An 18,657-nucleotide genomic window follows, 5' to 3' on the forward strand; every position below is an offset into this window, starting at 1 on the left:
ATGTGTGATCTCTCCTTTTCTTATTTCTCAAATGTGCAAGTAGGAAAATAATTCACTCATGTGCAGTAAGTGATGTCCTTATGGCCATGTCATTTCTAGTCTCAAAAATCCTTAGTATGTCTCCATCACTGTATCAGTTAGGATTGAGTCTGCCTGCCTGTGATAGACAACGCACAATAACACGAGCGTTTCTTCTTTCATTCAAAATCAATATGGAGGCAGACAGTTTAGGGGGGGCATGCTGGCTCCAAAAAGTCATCAAGAACCCAGGCTCCTTCTATCTTTCTGCTTCATTCTTAGCATTTGGTTTCCACCCTCAAGACCACCTCATGGACCCAGATGGTTGCTGCAGAATCTAGTAGCAGAAAGGGTAAAAGGGATATTCCCAGCTGTCTGTCCCACTTTAAGAGTCCTTCCTGGAAGGCACATAACAATTCCACTTATATATCATTGACTGGAACTTAATCATACAGCCACACCTATCTACGTTATGAAGACCAGGAAATGTAGTCTTTTATCTAATGGAATTGCTGTCCCCAGTGTTACAGGAGTTCTTTTGTTACCTGAAAACTAGGTTCACCTCTTGGTGGGTGCCAAGCCAATAGACACAACCAAGCCAAAGATCAGGAGAAGGAAAGATTTATTACCACTTGCAGCAAGTAAGAAGACTACTGGTAGGGATCTTTCCCCAAGCATTATCTCCCCAAACAGCCAAATTGGGGAAGTTTTAAGCTAAGGGTACATGTATATTCATGGAGGGGCTTGAGCAGAGGAGAATTCACTATAGAATTGGGGCAAAAGTTGAAAGAGTCCAAGCCTTAGCTGATTGAAGTCAGGAGGGTCAAAGTCATCATTTCATTCTCCACCTGGGTTGGAGCCTTAGTTCCTGCGGAACTTGAAGATATATTATTATGTACATCTCTTGAGGAGGAACTAGGACTCTGCTGCATCACTGTACTATTATTTGACTGCCTTTTCTCTGTGCCTGCATTCCTGTATTCCCTTAAGATCTTTGATTACTGATACCTGTTCAAGGGCAAGCAATGGTGGTGAGGCTTAGATCACAAAATGGCTTCTCTTATGTCAAGAAAGTCATTCCTGGTTCTCTTTCTCCAGGAACCCCTTAATCTATCTGCTTACACTTTTACTAAGGAAGTAGAAGTTAATGGATTTCAAGCAGGCAATTAGCAATCTCTGCCACAACTGCCTGTGGAAATATGCACAAGTTTACACCTGGCGACAGACTCTAGCATCGTCCTATCTAATTAGTGTTATGTCTGACTCTTTGGATGCTATTTCCCATCTTTATGGCTCTTCTCGTACTGTTCTATCCATATGGGATATCTTCCCTTTCCTCTGCTTTCTACCATCAGCTTCTTACCTTTCCTTTAAGGGCCACCTGATGTGACGCTTCCTCCATGCAGTCTTCTGAACCTGCCAACCAATTTGGATCACTCCCATCTTTGAGGGCTTCCACGGCTGCTGACTTAAACTTCCCAAACACCACCCTCATCATGTCATTCCACTGCTCTGCTTAAACTTTCAATGTCTCCTTATTTTCTCACAGCTCAGATGGTGGCAGGACACCAAGAAAGTCTATTACTTGGGAAAACGTAATGAAATAGATAATTAATTAATTCACTAATTAATTAGTCAGCAAATAATTATGGCGCTCCAGTTATGTGTTAGGCACTGCGCTAGGTGCTGGGCACATGTTCATTTAAAAATAAGGAGCTGTCAAAGCATGCATGATAGTTTCTTTCTGATTCTTTTGTTAGGATTTATTTACTATTTTTGATTTAGTTTTTGGTATTGGTGCTTGTTTGTAGCTAAGCAATAGCAAAGTCAAAGATGCCAAGAAAACATGTAAGAGAGAAAAGTTTTAAATGGTATATGTTCCCCGTTAATTTTTTTTCCCCTATGAATTGGAAAAATGCTGTGACTATTTAATTTTATCAATAAAACCCCTTGATCAAAATCAGGGCACACTAGTTTCATAGGAGTTTAGCCACACTGAGTCTAAACTACATCCTCTTCAGTGTCCTTCAAATTTGAATATTCCCAAAGATTATATTTTAGGTTGCATTTTCCCTTTATTGCTTAGTCCCTCTGCACTTCAAACATCCATTGTATGCTGAAGCTCTCAGAATATTTATCTTTAGCACCAGACTCTTCTTCGCTTCAAAACCAACTAACCAACTGTCTCCTGTACGTTATTTTTCAAGTCTGTAAGAAAAAGATTAATTTCCCAACTGAAAACGAGCGAAGAGCAACAGTAGAAAATGTAGAAAACAATAAAAAAAATATTGACTCATCAGGAATCAAAGAAATACAAGTTAGAACAAAAAGTAAAATACTATTTTTCACCCAACCGAATTGATGACGTTTTAAAAAAATGATAATACCGAATGCTTGATGGTAGGAAGGTATAGAGATCTCATATATAACTCTTAGGAATATAAATTGTGGGAGATGGAATATACAAACAGACAATGGCCAGACTATATTAAAAAAAACAAACAAACAGAACTCTAACCCACAACCTGCGGCAACCTACCCAGGAAATCAACCCCTTTTCTATAATAGCAGCGCAGGAAGCCAGGCTGCTGTTAAGGTAGACTTGTAGGCAGTCAGACTGCTGTCTCTAGTAATAGTCAGGAAGCTAAACAGTAACTTCTGTAACAGCCCAAAGTGGCCAAGACCTGATTAATAACTGACACCTTCCCTAATTTTTGTCTGCTTCCAACTTAGAACCTGATAAAACTAAACATGCACCCCTAGCCAATCACACAGGATGTCCCCCTTCTAGTAGCCCTCTTACCACTTCCCCATGCCAACAGCCTCTAATCAGGGTGCACCCGAAGCCTTCCCTTTTTTCCACCATGAAGATTTCTCACTCCTCTGCCCGCCTTTGAGTCTCTGTCTAAACGCCGGTGGGGGTGGCTGACTTCCATGCTGGAGCAGCTTCTGAGTAGATAGCTCTGGTGTTTCTTATTTGGTTGGCTCTGTTTCTATAATGGATACCACCTTTCATTAGACCACCTGCCAAAATTATGCACAAGGATGTTAATTAGATATACTCAAAGTATGCAACAAAAAAGAGTTGATTATACAACCTATGGTATTTTTGCAGAATGCAATTTTGATGTGCACCAGTAAGTCATATTTTAGAACAACAATTTATAATGTTATTGGAGAATGAAGAAAGCAGATGACAAAACTTGATGATAGAATTTTGTTGAAAAATTTAAATAAACATAGAGAAAGAAAGGAAGAGAGGGAGAGAGAGAGAGTATAAATATATCCAACAATGATAATCGGGATGGAGAAATTATGAGTGGCTTTTGAATTTATTTAATAATTTTTGGTATTTTTCCAACTATCTGTCATGATTTTGCATTATTTTTGTAATTAGAAAAATGTTTCTTTTTTAAAAAATAAATTTATTTATTTTATTCATTTATTTTTGCTGTGTTGCGTCTTCGTTGCTGTGCGCGGGCTTTCTCTAGCTGCGGCGAGCGGGGGCTACTCTTCGTTGTGGTGCGCGGGCTTCTCATTGCATGGCTTCTTTTGTTGTGGAGCACGGGCTCTAGGCGCGCGGGCTTCAGTAGTTGTGGCTTGCGGGCTCTAGAGCACAGGCTCAGTAGCTGTGGCGCACGGGCTTCGTTGCTCCGTGCCATGTGGAATCTTTCTGGACCAGGGCTCGAACCTGTGTCCCCTGCATTGGCAGGCGGATTCTTAACCACTATGCCACCAGGGAAGTCCCAGAAAAATGTTTCTTTAAAAAATGGTTGCTCAGAGAAAATTACAATAAGCTGTATCTTAAAATGACATTTGAAATATTAGAAGGGAACAGGTTTCAGTGGGTACAGGTTTTGCAAAACCAAACTGCAAAATAAGCTGAGGCTTACCAAAATTGATAAAGAAAATATAAATATTATTTTAGCTATTTGGGAGAGAAAGTTAATTAAAGAAAGATTAATATCATTGCTCAGAGTTAGTAGAATAATGTGGTGCAACTTTTCTTGTTACTGCCTGTCAAAAAAGACCTTTAGACTGAAAAAGGTAGCAACCTAAGAAGGAATGGAAGCTAAAGGACTGGGAAAAGATTCTATGAATCACCATCTAATTAGAAGGGATAAAGGGGTGATTTTTTTTTAACCTCATTTCCACTTTGATTTTTCAAGTTTCTGAAATTTAGAAATACTATCTTATAATGGAAAATATTAAAGCCCTTCATAGTGTTCAAACAATGAAGTAGGTTATTATGAATAAAATGACTAAATTTATTGAGCTGGTCAACTCTTTCAGAGCTATACAACAGACTTATGAGACAGAGCCTTAAAGCCAGTGAACCACTCTACACTTAGAAAGTCTAGCTCTGGTTTATGAAAACTATTCACAGTACTAGGTCCTATACACTCAAAATGAGAAGTTGATGCTTACATTTACCTCCATAGCTTGAAGTTGGGAGAGGTGACCTCATGAAGGGAAAGAAAGAAACAGTCAATTTGCCATAGAATGAAAGACTGTTAGTCTGAACATTTCTCAAACTTTATTCTACATGCTTATCACCTGGGGATATTATTAAAATCCAGATTGTTGCTCAGTAAGTCTCTGGAGGGGCCCTAAGCTCTTCATTTCTAACCAGTTCCCAGGTGATATGGATACTGCTGGTCTGTGGGCCACACTCCGAGTAGCAGGAACTAGAGAACCTTCTGGATGAGAGAGCCCAAACTTTCATGTCACAGGAGAAAACTTGGGGCTCAAGGTCACATGTGAATTGCATCTTGGCCACAGGCGTAGCGTGAACCTACCAGCTGGCAGGGGCTTTCTTCCTCTAATTCATCTTTCCGTATCTGTGTTGCTTCGTTTACCAGTCTGCTTCAATCAGGCCCATAACACCCTTTCTGAGGAAGAGAGAGAGGCTGAGCATTCTGCATTCCAGAAAAGTAGAAAGACCAGGAAGGCCCAGGGTCAATGGCCAGCCTCCAGCTTTGCTTGCTCGGGCTGCCATTGGATGGATGTGCTCCACCAGGAGGGCCCCCAGAGCAGAACCTATGCGACAGATGAAAGGAATGTGTCCCTCGGAGAATTTGTGGAGGTGACTCATCCATCATACAAACCTAGGGAGCTCCAGCCTCCAAGAAAACAGAAAGAAAGCATATTCAGCAATGAATCAGAGAGCAGCAGCCCTGGGCAAGGAGCTGATTGTGACTCTCAGAAGACCCTTTCAATAAAGGCTTTCTACTGATCCGCACCTCTCATTCTACCATCAACAAGGGGCCAGATGACAGTGGTCTGGGAGAAGACTCAGCGCAGCTGGCCTCAGAGGCCAAGAGGGCTCAGGAGGAAGACTGCCAGCCCAGAAGAAGAGAGAGAAGCTAGCACCTCCCCAGAACTTTGAGGGGGCACATACTGTTGGGAAGGAAAAACAGAATTTTTTTTTTAGTTTTTTTTTTATTGAAGTATAGTTAATTTAAAATGTGTCAGTTTCAGGTATACAGCATAGTGATTCAGTTATACCTATACATATATTCATGCTTTTTCAGATTCTTTTCCCTTATAGTTTATTACAAGGTATTGAGTATATTTCCCTATGCTATACAGTAGGTTATTGTTGTTTATCTATTTTATATATAGTAGTGTGTATATGTTAATCCCAAACTCCTAATTTAAAGAAAAACAAAATTTTAGAACAAGATTTTGTTCTGAATTTCAGTGGTGATTTTTCCACCTGTCTCCCAGTATTTAGTCACTCTTTTTCTGGAGGTGTTACCTGACCTCTCACCACAATAAAATTGAACAATAAAACAAAAACACCCTCGGGGGAAGACAGTGGTTATACTCCTCTATTTTCCTTTTTTTTTTTTTTTTAATAATCCTCTACCTTCCTTCCTAATCCTGAGCCTGTGTTTTCATCAAAGCAGAAGAGATTGCCAATTTGGAGAGGGTTTGGTCCTAGAAGTTAATGGGTGGGTCTAGGTCCTAATGGAAAAGGGAAAATTATGGTGTGTGAGGAAAGTCAGAAAAGTAGAGGAGCTAGGCTTATTTCTTTTTTTCTGTGGAGACTGGACTGGGGGCTTCCACAGCCTCTTTGGTTGGTATAAGGATCCTTGTGGGACTGGGAATCCATCATGAGCAATGAATGTTTGTTCTCGGCCTGTTTTATAAGAGAAGATCTTAGAAACTCAGACTGGAAAGGTTGATACTTACGGTATTGGGTACTTGGCTATGTATGTCTAGATACCTTGGCATTGGTGTATCTTTATTCCCTGTGACTAAGTGATCAGCAGACTAGAAGAGGGACTCCAACAAGACTTGGAGGAAGAGGGTGGAGCTAAGGCTCTTTCCAACCTGGGGAGAAGACAGGTGTCTCAGATGATGTCACCCTGGCAGTTGAGGAATTGGTGGGTCGAGCCGGTTACAGCTAGAGACCTGGGAGGCGCAGTGTTGAGTCCATGACTTCCTACTAGGTCAGAGTCCATGCAGCACAGGGGGTCAATGAGGCACTGGGCACCTACCACTTGCTGCCATTTGAGATGCCCTCTGGTAGTTTTGTATCTACTGGAAATGAGTGGAAAGAAGTAAATGCCCATCTTTGAACAGGATACTGCAGATTCTGAGGTTTAGGAAGGAGAGTTCATAATGCCCAGAAACATGGACAGGGGATCATTCATTCTGAAGGATGAAAGTAATACAGTGGTTTGACAGATTTTACCAAGGACAGACTTATATTCTATCTTGAATATTTACCCATAGAATATACTCAACAAAAATTTAAACAAATAGTTAAACATAGAGGTTTTTTAAAATTTCAATGTCCAGGTGCCAGAAGAGAAAAGCTGACTTAAAGTAGTAGCAAACAGTAGGAGCTACATCTTTTTGGAGGATAAATTGTCTCTGGTTCTCTATTTCAAAGACTGTTTTATATTTACTTAATATACTTTAAAAAAAAAGCAAAAAACACTTTTAGACTAAGCTGGATTTGGTAATCACAGAGTCTTTGGCATCAGACAAAGCCGAATTCGAATCCTAGTTCTGTCCTTGACTAACTGTGTGACCTCTGAGCCAAGGTGCTCCCCTCTGTAAATGGGAATAACAGTAAGGTTTGCTGGGAGGCTTAAATGAGATATTTCATGCAAAGCTATAAATCCAGGACATGATATACACTAAGTATAAATAAATACTATGGTAACCACGGAAACGATAAGACCAACAATAAAATAAATCATAGCATTAACGATGGTTATGTTTGGATTCTCCAAAGCACAATTCCATTGAGCTTGGGGGGTTGGAAGCCGAAACGAGGCCCAGTAGGTTCATCACCTAGAATACATTTCCCGACTCAGACGATGCTAAAACTACATTTCCCAGCAGGCGCCGGGCCCCAGGCTCTTGTTTTCTCTCATTTCCGGGCGTGTCATGTGACTCCCCTGCTCTGTCATGGCGGAAGCGGAGGAGCAGGTAAAGGCTGCAACTGCTAGGCAGGAGAAGGGGAGGCGAGGGTGAGGCGATCGGAGGCGTGCCGTGGAGCGTGCGGAGGTGCGGGGCACCTGCGGGACGAGGCAGGCCCACGTGGGGCGGGGAGACGGCAAAAGTCCGTTTCGGGGAGCGGAGAGGCGGGTGGGATGTCGGCTACTGGACGTCACGCGGAGACAGCGCCCCGACACACCCCCGGCGTTTGCGGGGCGGCCCTTCCTTTGGCGCTGCTCTTGTGGCCTGTGCCCCGTGAAATTTTGGCTTGAAGGCAGGCCGGGCTCTCCAAGGGTCTGGCTGCCCGTGGGAGGCATCACACGTGATTTGAGTTTTGAGGTCAGGTGGCTGAAATTTAAGTTCCTCTCGAAATAGGACGGTAAGAGGTGATGTGCAGGTGGACTAGGAGAGCGTAGACGGGATGAGTTTTGTTTCGGATCTATTGACTATTTCATTTAGGTACAAAGCTGAGTCACTGTTGCATCCGATGAGTTTTGTTTCGGATCAGTTTCATTTAGTTACACATCTAAGTCAGTGTTGCATCAGGCAGTAGTTAAGTGTATCTGTCAGTCCGGGAGCAAAAATGTCTTAGGCTCCATTGCTGGTTCTCATTCTTAAAATGTGACTTTGGGCTAGTCATTTAACTTTAACTGTGAGATAGAGATAATAATAGTACTGCCCTCGAAGGGTGGTTTTAAGATGGAGTGAGTTTAACACAGATTTAAAGTGCTTGGGAAAAGTTGGGCTCGGTAAAAGTTACGTGGGATTATTTGTTGCTGGTAAGACATCAGATGGCAATGTCCAGTCGACACCTGGCAATGTGACAGTGGAGTTTAGGGAAAAGTTAGTGATGGCAATAGAGTTATTTTCATATAGGCAGTAGTGGTAGCCAGACATTAGTTGAAATGACAAAGTTACATCAAAAAGCCAAAAAAAAAGAAAAAAAGCAAAGACCCGAATTTGGGGAAATACCTTAAATTTCCATTTCCAGTGTCATTTCAGCTTGGCATTGTTTTTCCTTGTAAATTAACAAGGCGGTCAGTTTCCATAGTTGCTTCTAAACAGTGACTTGATGATGAGCTGTTTAGTATAAGAGAAATTTTTTTAGTTTAATTATCTACTTTGTACCATTTCCAACGTACTTCACTTACATAGTGAAACTTTGCCCTGTGTACATTTGATATATGCCAATAAATAAGAAATTTGCTGAGGTAGAAATTAAATTCGGACCGTCAGTGTGTTAACAGAAGAGTCTTCTGCCTACCCCTGGAGCCTCCTTTTCCATTTCAAGCAGTTCAAAGGGAAATGCTCATGTAATTTCATGACTCACAGCTGAGTTTGATGACAGTCGTGAGATTGGTTTTCACACTGTTCATCTCTTGTTGAAATAAAATTTTTTGGTGGTTTGATTTAAAAGCAAGAAACCAAGCTCCTACATTCTTAGATATAGTGTAGTAGGAACGGAGAGAGTTCTTAGAATATACTGCTGTTTTGTGCAGGAGTTTGGCAAAGCTGTCTGATGTAAAAAGACACTTAGAAAGTTAATGATATAATAAGAATGCTTTGCATTTTTACAGGACTTTCCAGTTTAAAGAACCCTCTCACATTGCATTTGGTCCTCACAAAAGAATTCTGTTGGTAAATTTTATTCTGATATATAAGTCAGATCAGGCATCTCTTATGTTCCAAACCTTCCAGTGGTCTCCTATTGCGCTCTGAAAAAAAGCCAGAGTCCTTAGAATGGTCTAGTTGCCCAATAGCACCTTGTCCCAATTGCTCTCTGTCCTTGTCCTCAGACCTCATTTTCCACTATTCTCTTCCCCTTCTATCACTGTGCATCAGCTCTCCTGGCTTCCTTACTCTTCCTTCAACAAGCTAGTCATGGACCTGCCTCAGGGCCTTGGCTCATGCCGCTCCCTTTGTTTGGCCCCAGATATTAACAGGGCTCTTTCTGTCACTTCCTTCCTGTGTCTGTCCAAGTGTTATCTTTTTGCATGAGACCTTCCATGACCATTCTTTGAAACCTCCTTCTTGTGTAATTTTCTCCTTAACGCTCGTGACCATCTGACATAGTGTGTTCTTAAATAGCTTTTTTTTTTTGTATATTCTGTATATTTCTGTATATTCTCTACATAAGACTATAAGCTCCATGATGGCAAGGATTTGTTCACGTTGTATGCCTGACACCTGGAAAAGTGCTTGGCTCTCAGTATGTTAGATGATTGAATTTTACAGATCAACAAATTGCAATTCTGTCAACTTAAGTAACTCGCCGAGGCTTGTGTCTAAAACATCTCTAGTCGTGTCTCCAAAGCTCACAATTTTTCACTGGCATACTCTGCCTTTTTAAAAATACTTAAGAACCTATTCTAAATCACTTTTTACTTTGTGAAATAGAATTAGCCCTTATCACCTTAATACATTTCCTTCAAGTCATGATTTCACCTGTGATGCTTTAACAGCCAGTATATAGTTAGAGCAGGCATTTGTTCCCCCAGTGGTATCTGTGTCATTCTCAGAATGTTCTCAAAAAGACAACAGCAGAAAGAAGCTAACATCCACAAATTGTTGTTCGGTTTATTTTTTTAAAGAAAGCTGCCAGATAATTGTACCTGTATTATTGGGCCTTTATAGATTAAAAATGGTTAGACTTTCCCCAGTCCGCTTGATTTGTGTATTTTGCATTTCGCATAGGAAGCCATTGAAATCTGACCAAGATAGGAGGCCTTTATTACATAGTTTTTGGAAGGCTAAAGGAGCCCAAAAGTGGTGTTAAATAAATTTGCTAATTGTTCTGTTCTACTGCTTTGAACCTTTTAGACAATCTTGACATAATTCTCCTCACGTCTCCTGAATGTTTTTAAGAATCAAGATGTGTGTTAAAATTAACTATGACAAACAGGTGAGGGTAAAGGAAGCTTTTTTCCTTAGCGCCATGTACTGTAAATGGAAACAGTCCTCCAAGATGTGCAAGACAAAACTCAACCTCTCCTCTTAACTTTTCTGAGCATTGTGTTTTTGGTGATGGGTCTTTCACCCACCGTAATTTTAGGAAGAACCAAAAGAGTGAGATCTGAACTGAGTTACTATAACACAGTTCACAGACTCCCAAACTAAAGATCGCTTTTTGGGGAATTCCCTGGCAGTCCGGTGGTTAGGACTCCTCGCTTCCAGTGTAGGGGGCAGGAGTTCGATCCCTGGTCGGGGAACTAAGATCCTGCAAGCCACAGGTGCAACCAAAAAAAAAGGAAAAAAAAAATCACTTTTTGTATATGAATGAACTTTTTTTTTTTTTTTAAGTCATTGGGAAATCCTTGTTTATGCTGAGTATGGTTAAGGTAGTTAGTAAAAAGAGTGACATATATATTATAGCTCACAGAAAGCACTAATACCCTGCATTGTGCCGGGAAATCTTCTAACCAACTGTTTTTCCTAGCTCCAAAATGACTTATAGTTGACCTTCGTAATCCCAGATGCCCAACACTATTTGTCCATGCCTTGCTTCTGAACAGCATTCTGCCTGAAGTCTGGTTGTTCGTGTTTGTCTTATCTCTCCTGCAGATTGCTGAGTCCTCAAGAATCAGCACAGAGCTTACTCATGTCTGTATCTCTCACAGGGCTACTGCTTTCCAGATACTAGGTGCTTAATAAAATGTTTAAATGGATTTATTAGGGGGAGAATAGCCTTCTGAATTGAAAACGTCAAATTGTTAATTTAGGTTCAGTAGAATTTGTGTTAAATTGTTTTATCTTACTTGAAACTTTTGAAAGTTATTAATTCTCATGAATTGTAGATTACATTTCCTACATTGCTTACTCTGCCAGCTCCCTGGGTACCCTTTCGTCTTTTGTACCAACCAGCAGAGAACCTGGTCCATTAAAATATTTGGTCACTCAGACCATCTATTCTTTGACCAGATAGGAGAGTTTCTGCTTTGAATTTCCCACTGCACTTTAGAAGTGAGGAACATTCTGTCTGTATTGTAGAGCATTTAAGGATTATCAGATAGTACATTCATGAGTAGTTATACCCTCATGTGATTGTGCCCCGTGTATAAAATAAAAACCAAGTTGACAAATATTTGAGTGTCGCAGTTTTCTTGCCTGTAGCTTGGGGATTTTACTCTCCGGGACTTTTGTGAGTATGAACTGAGATAAAGTATGTTAAAGTGCTAGGTTGAAGTGGTTGGTTTGTAAATAGGACAATGATTTATAACCCAAACTTGGGTTTGGCTTAGGTGTGCACAATTCTCTTTTCATATAGTTTGGCCAAGATAGGTCATTTAAAAGCAACTTTACTAATAAATAACTAAAGGAAAAACAGAGCCCCAAACAAGAAGTTGCAAAAGCACAGGATCAGAGAAATCTTTAGAGCGCCCACTCTTTACCGTCATCTAACAAGTATAGTCACAAATTAGCTCAGCTGGGTGTGCTTATTACCTTGTGAGTTTCTTCTCCCATCTTCCTCTGGGCTGGTTGGCTGGAGGCTGATGTCATTAGCTGATTACTGGTAGCCTCCTGGGCTCCCACATTACCACCTTGGGGAGGGAGCATTCATCAGATCAGGGGCTTTTGTGTTTCATGCAGCTTCCCATTCATGGCTGCTCAGTCACAGTTGCCTTTGTTTCTTCTAGAAACTGTCCTCCTTAGTGGGTTTTTTTCCCCTTTCTTGTTTGTTGGTTTGGGTTTTTGTTGTTTTTTTAACCAAATCCTTGTGATTCTGGGCTCTTATTTAAACCTACTGAAGATGGAGTGGATACTAAGAAGTCAGAAAGAGAAAAACAAACACCATATGATATCACTTATATGTGGAATCTAAAATGTGACGCAAATGAACTCGTCTATGAAACAGAAACAGACTCAGAACAGGCTTGTGGTTGCCAAGGGGGAGGAGGGTGAGGGAGGGTTGGATTGGGAGTTTGGGATTAGCAGGTGCAAACTATTATATATAGAATGGATAAACGGCAAGGTCCTGCTGTATAGCACAGGGAACTATATTCAATATCTTGTAATAAACCATAATGGAAAGGAAAAAAAATGATGGAGTGGATTAGCAAATATTAGCCAGTTCTCCCTACTGCGTTTAGATGGTTATGATGCAAAGTCAGATTTGGGGCTGGGGCAGACCTCAAGGCTTTTCTTCATTTGCAGGATAAGTATAGTAGTTGAGCCTAATTGGTTGAAAAGTTTGGTAACCTGAGTCTCCCGGCTTCTGCCAGCTCCGTGGGTACCCTTTCATCTTTCCTACTCAACCAGTCTAGTCCCTGGGGACCCAAAAGCTTTCTGTAATGGAGGCTCTGTGCACAGGGATATCAAATACATCTCACACAAAATATTTCTTCTTTCCCGTGCCGTGCCTTTGTGAAACGTTGGAAACACTCCTCCAACAGGCTCAGCTGTGGCACACAGTTGTTGGGAAGGAAAAGAAGGTGGTAGTAAGTGTTGTGCGTTTCACGTCCGTCTCCAGCCTCTTCTGCTTTCCTGGGGCCTGGTCTCTGCTCTTTCTTCATCCTGCAAAGTTTGTAGCTGGCTTTCCTCAGGCTCCAGCCTCCCATTTCTCCCCCAGATTCTCTTCGTTGCCCTCTACAAACAGTGTGTATTCCCTCCAAACTGTGAGGACTTCGCAACCTGGGAGGTCCCGGCTTCTCTTTCTCCTCCTGGGTTGACCATCTTCTTAACCCCTCCTGGCCTCTGAGGCTGGCTGTGCTGAGTCTTCTCCCGGGCTGCTGTCACAGGGCCCTGATTGTAGGATTAGGGGTCGGGGTGGGTTGAAAGCCCTTATTAGAGGGGTCTTCTGAGAGCCCAACTAGCTCCTTCCTGGGGCTGCTGCCAGGTTGTTAACGTTGTGTTTGGATTGCTCTATCTTTGTTTGTGCTGCCACCCTTCGGTTCCCCTTCTGTAACTGTCCTGTAGCCACGAGCTAATAATTCAAGCATTTGCCTGGAGAAAATGCACTTGGTATTGCTCATAAATGGAAAAGGAATATACAGAGGAGGTACAATGTTACGCTTTGGATCAGCAGCTAATTTCTTTTTTAAAATTTATTCTACTGAAGGATAGTTGATTTACGATGTTGTGTTAATTTCTGCTGTACAGCAAAGTGATTCAGTTATACATATATATACATTCTTTTTCATATTCTTTTCCATTATGGTTTATTATAGGATACTGAATGTAGTTTCCTGTGCTATACAGTAGGACCTTGTTTATCCATTCTCTATATAATAGTTTGCAACTGCTAACCCCAAACTCCCAGTCGATCCCTACCCCCTACTCCCTTGGCAACCGCAAGTCTATTTTCTATGTCTGTGAGTCTGTTTCTGTTTCCTAGGTAAGTTCATTTGTATCATTTTTTTAAGATTCTACATACAAGTGATATCGTATGATATTCGTCTGACTTACTTCGCTTAGTGTGACAATCTCTAGGTCCATCCCTGTTGCTGCAAATGGCTTTTCATTCTTTTTTATGGCTGAGTAATATTCCACTGTATATATGTACCACATCTTCTTTATCCATTCATCTGTTGATGGACATTGGCTGTTGTAAATGGTGCTGCTATGAACATTGGGGTGCATGTATCTTTTCAGATTATAGTTTTCATCTTTTCTGGATATATGTCCAGGAGTGGGATTGCTTGATCATAGCGCAACTCTACTTTTAGTTTTTTGAGGAACCTCCGTACTGTTCTCCACAGTGACTGCACCAATTTACATTCCCACCAGCGTGTAGGAGGGTCCCCTTTTCTCCACACCCTCTCCACAGCAGCTTGTTTCTTACCATCATCATTGGCAAACGGGTATTGCCCAGTTCCTTTGGGTAGGGTAGTTGGAGATAGGCAAAAGCCTTTGGGTTCATCCACAGCGAATTAAAAAGGATTAACTCCTAGGACCAGGCAATTAATATTAGGTGCAAGCTGACGGGTATAGAAGGAAGAGAGGCCATTGGAGGCCAGGTCTGGACCTTGTGGCCTGGACTGACTGGAGATAATTCTGTGAATGAGGTGAGACCTAAGTTGGGCCATGAAGAAAGTTTAGGATCTAGAAACAGCCAGTGAGTTTCAATCTTTTTTTTTAAAGCCTCAGATGGGCAACATGAAAATTGAAGACATAAAATCTAAGCTCTATTGTTAAAGCAAGAGTGAAGAACCTCAGTCTGACTGCCACCACCTCCTAGAGGTACCCCCTGAGAGCTTCCCTGTAGAGCATGCTGGGAGTTTGAGGACCGCTAGGGTGAGTGCAGAGTTGGGCCAAGGGCCTTCTAAGCTGAAGGAACCACGTCAGGAGGCTCCGCGCAAGCATCCCAAGCTTAAGGCGCCGGGTGGCAGTGGAAATGAGGGGGATTTTCTGGTGTAGGGAAGTTGGGGATGTTGGTGGTGAGGTGCATTCTGTCTCTGGGGCCGTAGCTGCTCAGCTTCAACTGCTGTTATATGGAAATATGGATTTCAGGTATAGTCTGAGTTTAGGAAGTCAGAAATACAGATTTGTATGGGAAAGTCTTAAAAACACTAGACAGGCCAAACAAAACACCTGCTGGCCACATCCAGACTGCAAGTTGCTCTTCTGCCACCAATGACAGAGCGCTGTGATCATGGGATCTCTGAGTGAGAAGTCACCCGGTGTGGCTGGAGGGCTGCGGGTTTGTGCAGAGAGTGGGGAGTGAGGCTAAAAGTGCCCTGGGTGCCACACTGGGCTGGGCTTTGACGACCTTGCTGGGGAATCTGAAATCTCCTGACCCCCGAGGGTTCTTTGAGGAGGGTGGTGACCAGGGTGCTGTGTGTTCTGGGAAGATGATCCTGATGCTGGTTGATGAATAGATTCAGGAGGTCACAGGTCAAGGCACCGAGATGGTTCGTTAAAGCTGTCTGGATAGATGATTAAGTTTAAGGGGTGGGTTTGCAAAGGATAAAGTGGAACAATTGTTGAGTTTAGCTTTCAGCCTGTTGCCCAGGATTTGTCCAGCTGTACATTTGTATCACTGGGTAGTTTCCAGTCCTTCATTTTCCTTCAAACAGAGCAGCACAACCTTTTTCTTACTACGGTAAAACGCACATCACATAATATTTATCATCTGAACCGTTTTTAAGTGTTGTGATTCAGTGGCATTAAGTGCATTCACGTTTGTGCAACCATCACCACCATCCATCTCTGGAACTTTTCATCATCACAAACTGGAACTGTACCCATTAAACAGTAACTCTCATTCCCCTAGCCCCCCGCACTAGCTAACCTCTGCTCATCTTTCTGTTTCATATTAAGTGGAATCCTGCAGTACTTGTCTTTTTGTGTCTGGCCTGTTTATCTTAGAAACTAGCACATTTTTTTTTTAACGTCTTTATTGGAGTATAATTGCTTTACAGTGGTATGTTAGTTTCTGCTGTATAACAAAGTGAATCAGCTATACGTATACACATATCCCCATATCCCCTCCCTCTTGCGTCTCCCTCCCACCCTCCCTATCCCACCCCTCTAGGTGGTCACAAAGCACCGAGCTGATCTCCCTGTGCTATGCGGCTGCTTCCCACTAGCTATCTATTTTACATTTGGTAGTGTATATATGTCCATGACACTCTCACTTCGTCCCAGCTTACCCTTCCCCCTCCACGTGTCCTCAAGTCCATTCTCTACATCGGCATCTTTATTCCTGTCCTGCCCCTAGGTGCTTCAGAACCATTTTTTTAAGATTCCATATATATGTGTTAGCATACGGTATTTGTTTTTCTCTTTCTGACTTACTTCACTCTGTATGACAGACTCTAGGTCCATCCACCTCACTACAAATAACTCAATTTCGTTTCTTTTTATGGCTGAGTAATATTCCATCGTATATATGTGCCACATCTTCTTTATCCGTTCATCTGTCGATGGACACTTAGGTTGCTTCCATGTCCTGGCTATTGTAAATAGAGCTGCAGTGAACATTGTGGTACATGACTCTTTTTGAATTATGGTCTTCTCAGGGTATATGCCCAGTAGTGGAACTGCTGGGTCGTATGGTAGTTCTGTTTTTGAAACTAGCACAATTTTGTAACTTACACTTTTCTGATTTGAAGGTAGAGTCTTTGAAAGAGAGAATGTGAAGTTAAAAAAATGTTTGAAAATCGTTGACTTTCTCAAGGGTCAGCCTTGATTCTGGGATCCCTTGCTGGGGACATTCACTTCACGTCTTCCTGTTGTCTCTGTCTCTGGAGCATTAAGGAGGGGGGCTTGATGAATAAACGAAGCTAAGAAGTAACAGACCAGGCCAATTCCTGAAGGCACTCAAGCATGGCTTTGGTAGCGCTGTGGAAAGAAGGGTCATTTTTTCGAGGCCACAGCTAGGTCTGGGAGGTTCAGACTGGCGCTGAGGGTAAGTCTGAGAATAAAGGTTCTCTTGAAAACCAGTAGCCACAGGAGGCTCCTCTGAGAGCCTGGTTTTCTTGGAGGACTCAGATTTCTGAGATTTGCATGCCTTGAGGTATCCGATTCCACCACTGTATGCTTTCCGGTGGGAACAGAAGGTAATTTGATTTTGGTTTTGGATTGAAATTGCTGGTTGGGGGCCCATTTTTGTTTTAATGACGCATGTAAGTGAGACGTTTGCCCTTATACGCCATGTGCATATTTGAATGGATCTCAAATTAGGAAAACAATTTTCCTTGGGTTTAATGTAGTTTTTTTGAAAAGAGTAGTCAAGTGTTCTTTGAGAGTTCTAGAGGTGGGAAATAGTCTCGCTGTGGCTTATTGGCGCAGTTGTCAAAGACTTGTTTAGCTAATGCTAATAACTTAATGCGCAGGCACTGTCAGGGGTGTTAGAAGCCATTTAAGTTCAACCTCTGAGCCTCTGCATTTTACCTCCGAGGGCATTAGGAAATTTCAAGACACTACATGTAAAACATTTAGCATCAGGAGCAACATATTATAGATGTTGAGTAAAGACATCAGAATAGTGACCAGCCTCTTCAATAAGTGGTGCTGGGAAAACTGGACAGGTACATGTAAAAGTGTGAGATTAGATCACTCCCTAACACCATACACAAAAATAAGCTCAAAATGGATTAAAGACCTAAATGTAAGGCCAGACACTATCAAACTCTTAGAGGAAAACATAGGCAGAACACTCTATGACATAAATCACAGCAAGATCCTTTCTGACCCACCTCCTAGAGAAACGGAAATAAAAACAAAAATAAACAAATGGGACCTAATGAAACTTCAAAGCTTTTGCACAGCAAAGGAAACCATAAACAAGACCAAAAACAACTCTCAGAATGGGAGAAAGTATTTGCAAATGAAGGAACTGACAAAGGATTAATCTCCAAAATTTACAAGCAGCTCATGCAGCTCAATAACAAAAAAGCAAACAACCCAATCCAAAAATGGGCAGAAGACCTAAAGAGACATTTTTCCAAAGAAGATATACAGACTGCCAACAAACACGAAAGGATGCTCAACATCATTAATCATTAGAGAAATGCAAATCAAAACTACAATGAAATATCATCTCACACCAGTCAGAATGGCCATCATCAAAAAATCTAGAAAAAATAAATGCTGGAGAGGGTGTGGAGAAAAGGGAACCCTCTTGCACTGCTGGTGGGAATGTGAATTGGTTCAGCCACTATGGAGAACAGTATGGAGGTTCCTTACAAAACTACAAATAGAACTACCATATGACCCAGCAATCCCACTACTGGGCATATACCCTGAGAAAATCATAATTCAAAAAGAGTCATGTACCAAAATGTTCATTGCAGCTCTATTTACAATAGCCCGGAGATGGAAACAACCTAAGTGTCCATCATCGGATCAATGGATAAAGAAGATGTGGCACATATATACAATGGAATATTACTCAGCCATAAAAAGAAACGAAATTGAGCTATTTGCAATGAGGTGGATAGACCTAGAGTCTGTCATACAGAGTGAAGTAAGTCAGAAAGAGAAAGACAAATACCGTATGCTAACACATATATATGGAATTTAAGAAAAAAAAAATGTCATGAAGAACCTAGGGGTAAGACAGGAATAAAGACACAGACCTACCAGAGAATGGACTTGAGGATATGGGGAGGGGGAAGGGTAAGCTGTGACAAAGTGAGAGAGTGGCATGGGCATATATACACTACCAAACGTAAAATAGATAGCTAGTGGGAAGCAGCCACATGGCACAGGGAGATCAGCTCGGTGCTTTGTGACCGCCTG

At 41.7% G+C, this 18,657-nt stretch overlaps 1 protein-coding gene across 1 annotated transcript in view; it reads left to right on the forward strand.

The window, feature by feature from the left end:
- The first annotated feature begins 7,445 nt into the window (after positions 1–7,445).
- The window catches only part of VPS41 (VPS41 subunit of HOPS complex), a 189,093-nt gene continuing 177,881 nt past the window's right edge, over positions 7,446–18,657 (forward strand). Inside the window, exon 1 of the mRNA XM_029233408.1 lies at positions 7,446–7,467. Coding sequence (XP_029089241.1) covers positions 7,447–7,467 — 21 coding nt within the window. The 5' untranslated portion in view covers position 7,446. The remainder of the gene's footprint in view (positions 7,468–18,657) is intronic.

Source organism: Monodon monoceros, unplaced genomic scaffold (assembly GCF_005190385.1).
Source record: "Monodon monoceros isolate NGI ecotype Baffin Bay Population unplaced genomic scaffold, NGI_Narwhal_1 Super_Scaffold_2, whole genome shotgun sequence".
Classification (NCBI taxonomy): domain Eukaryota; kingdom Metazoa; phylum Chordata; class Mammalia; order Artiodactyla; family Monodontidae; genus Monodon; species Monodon monoceros.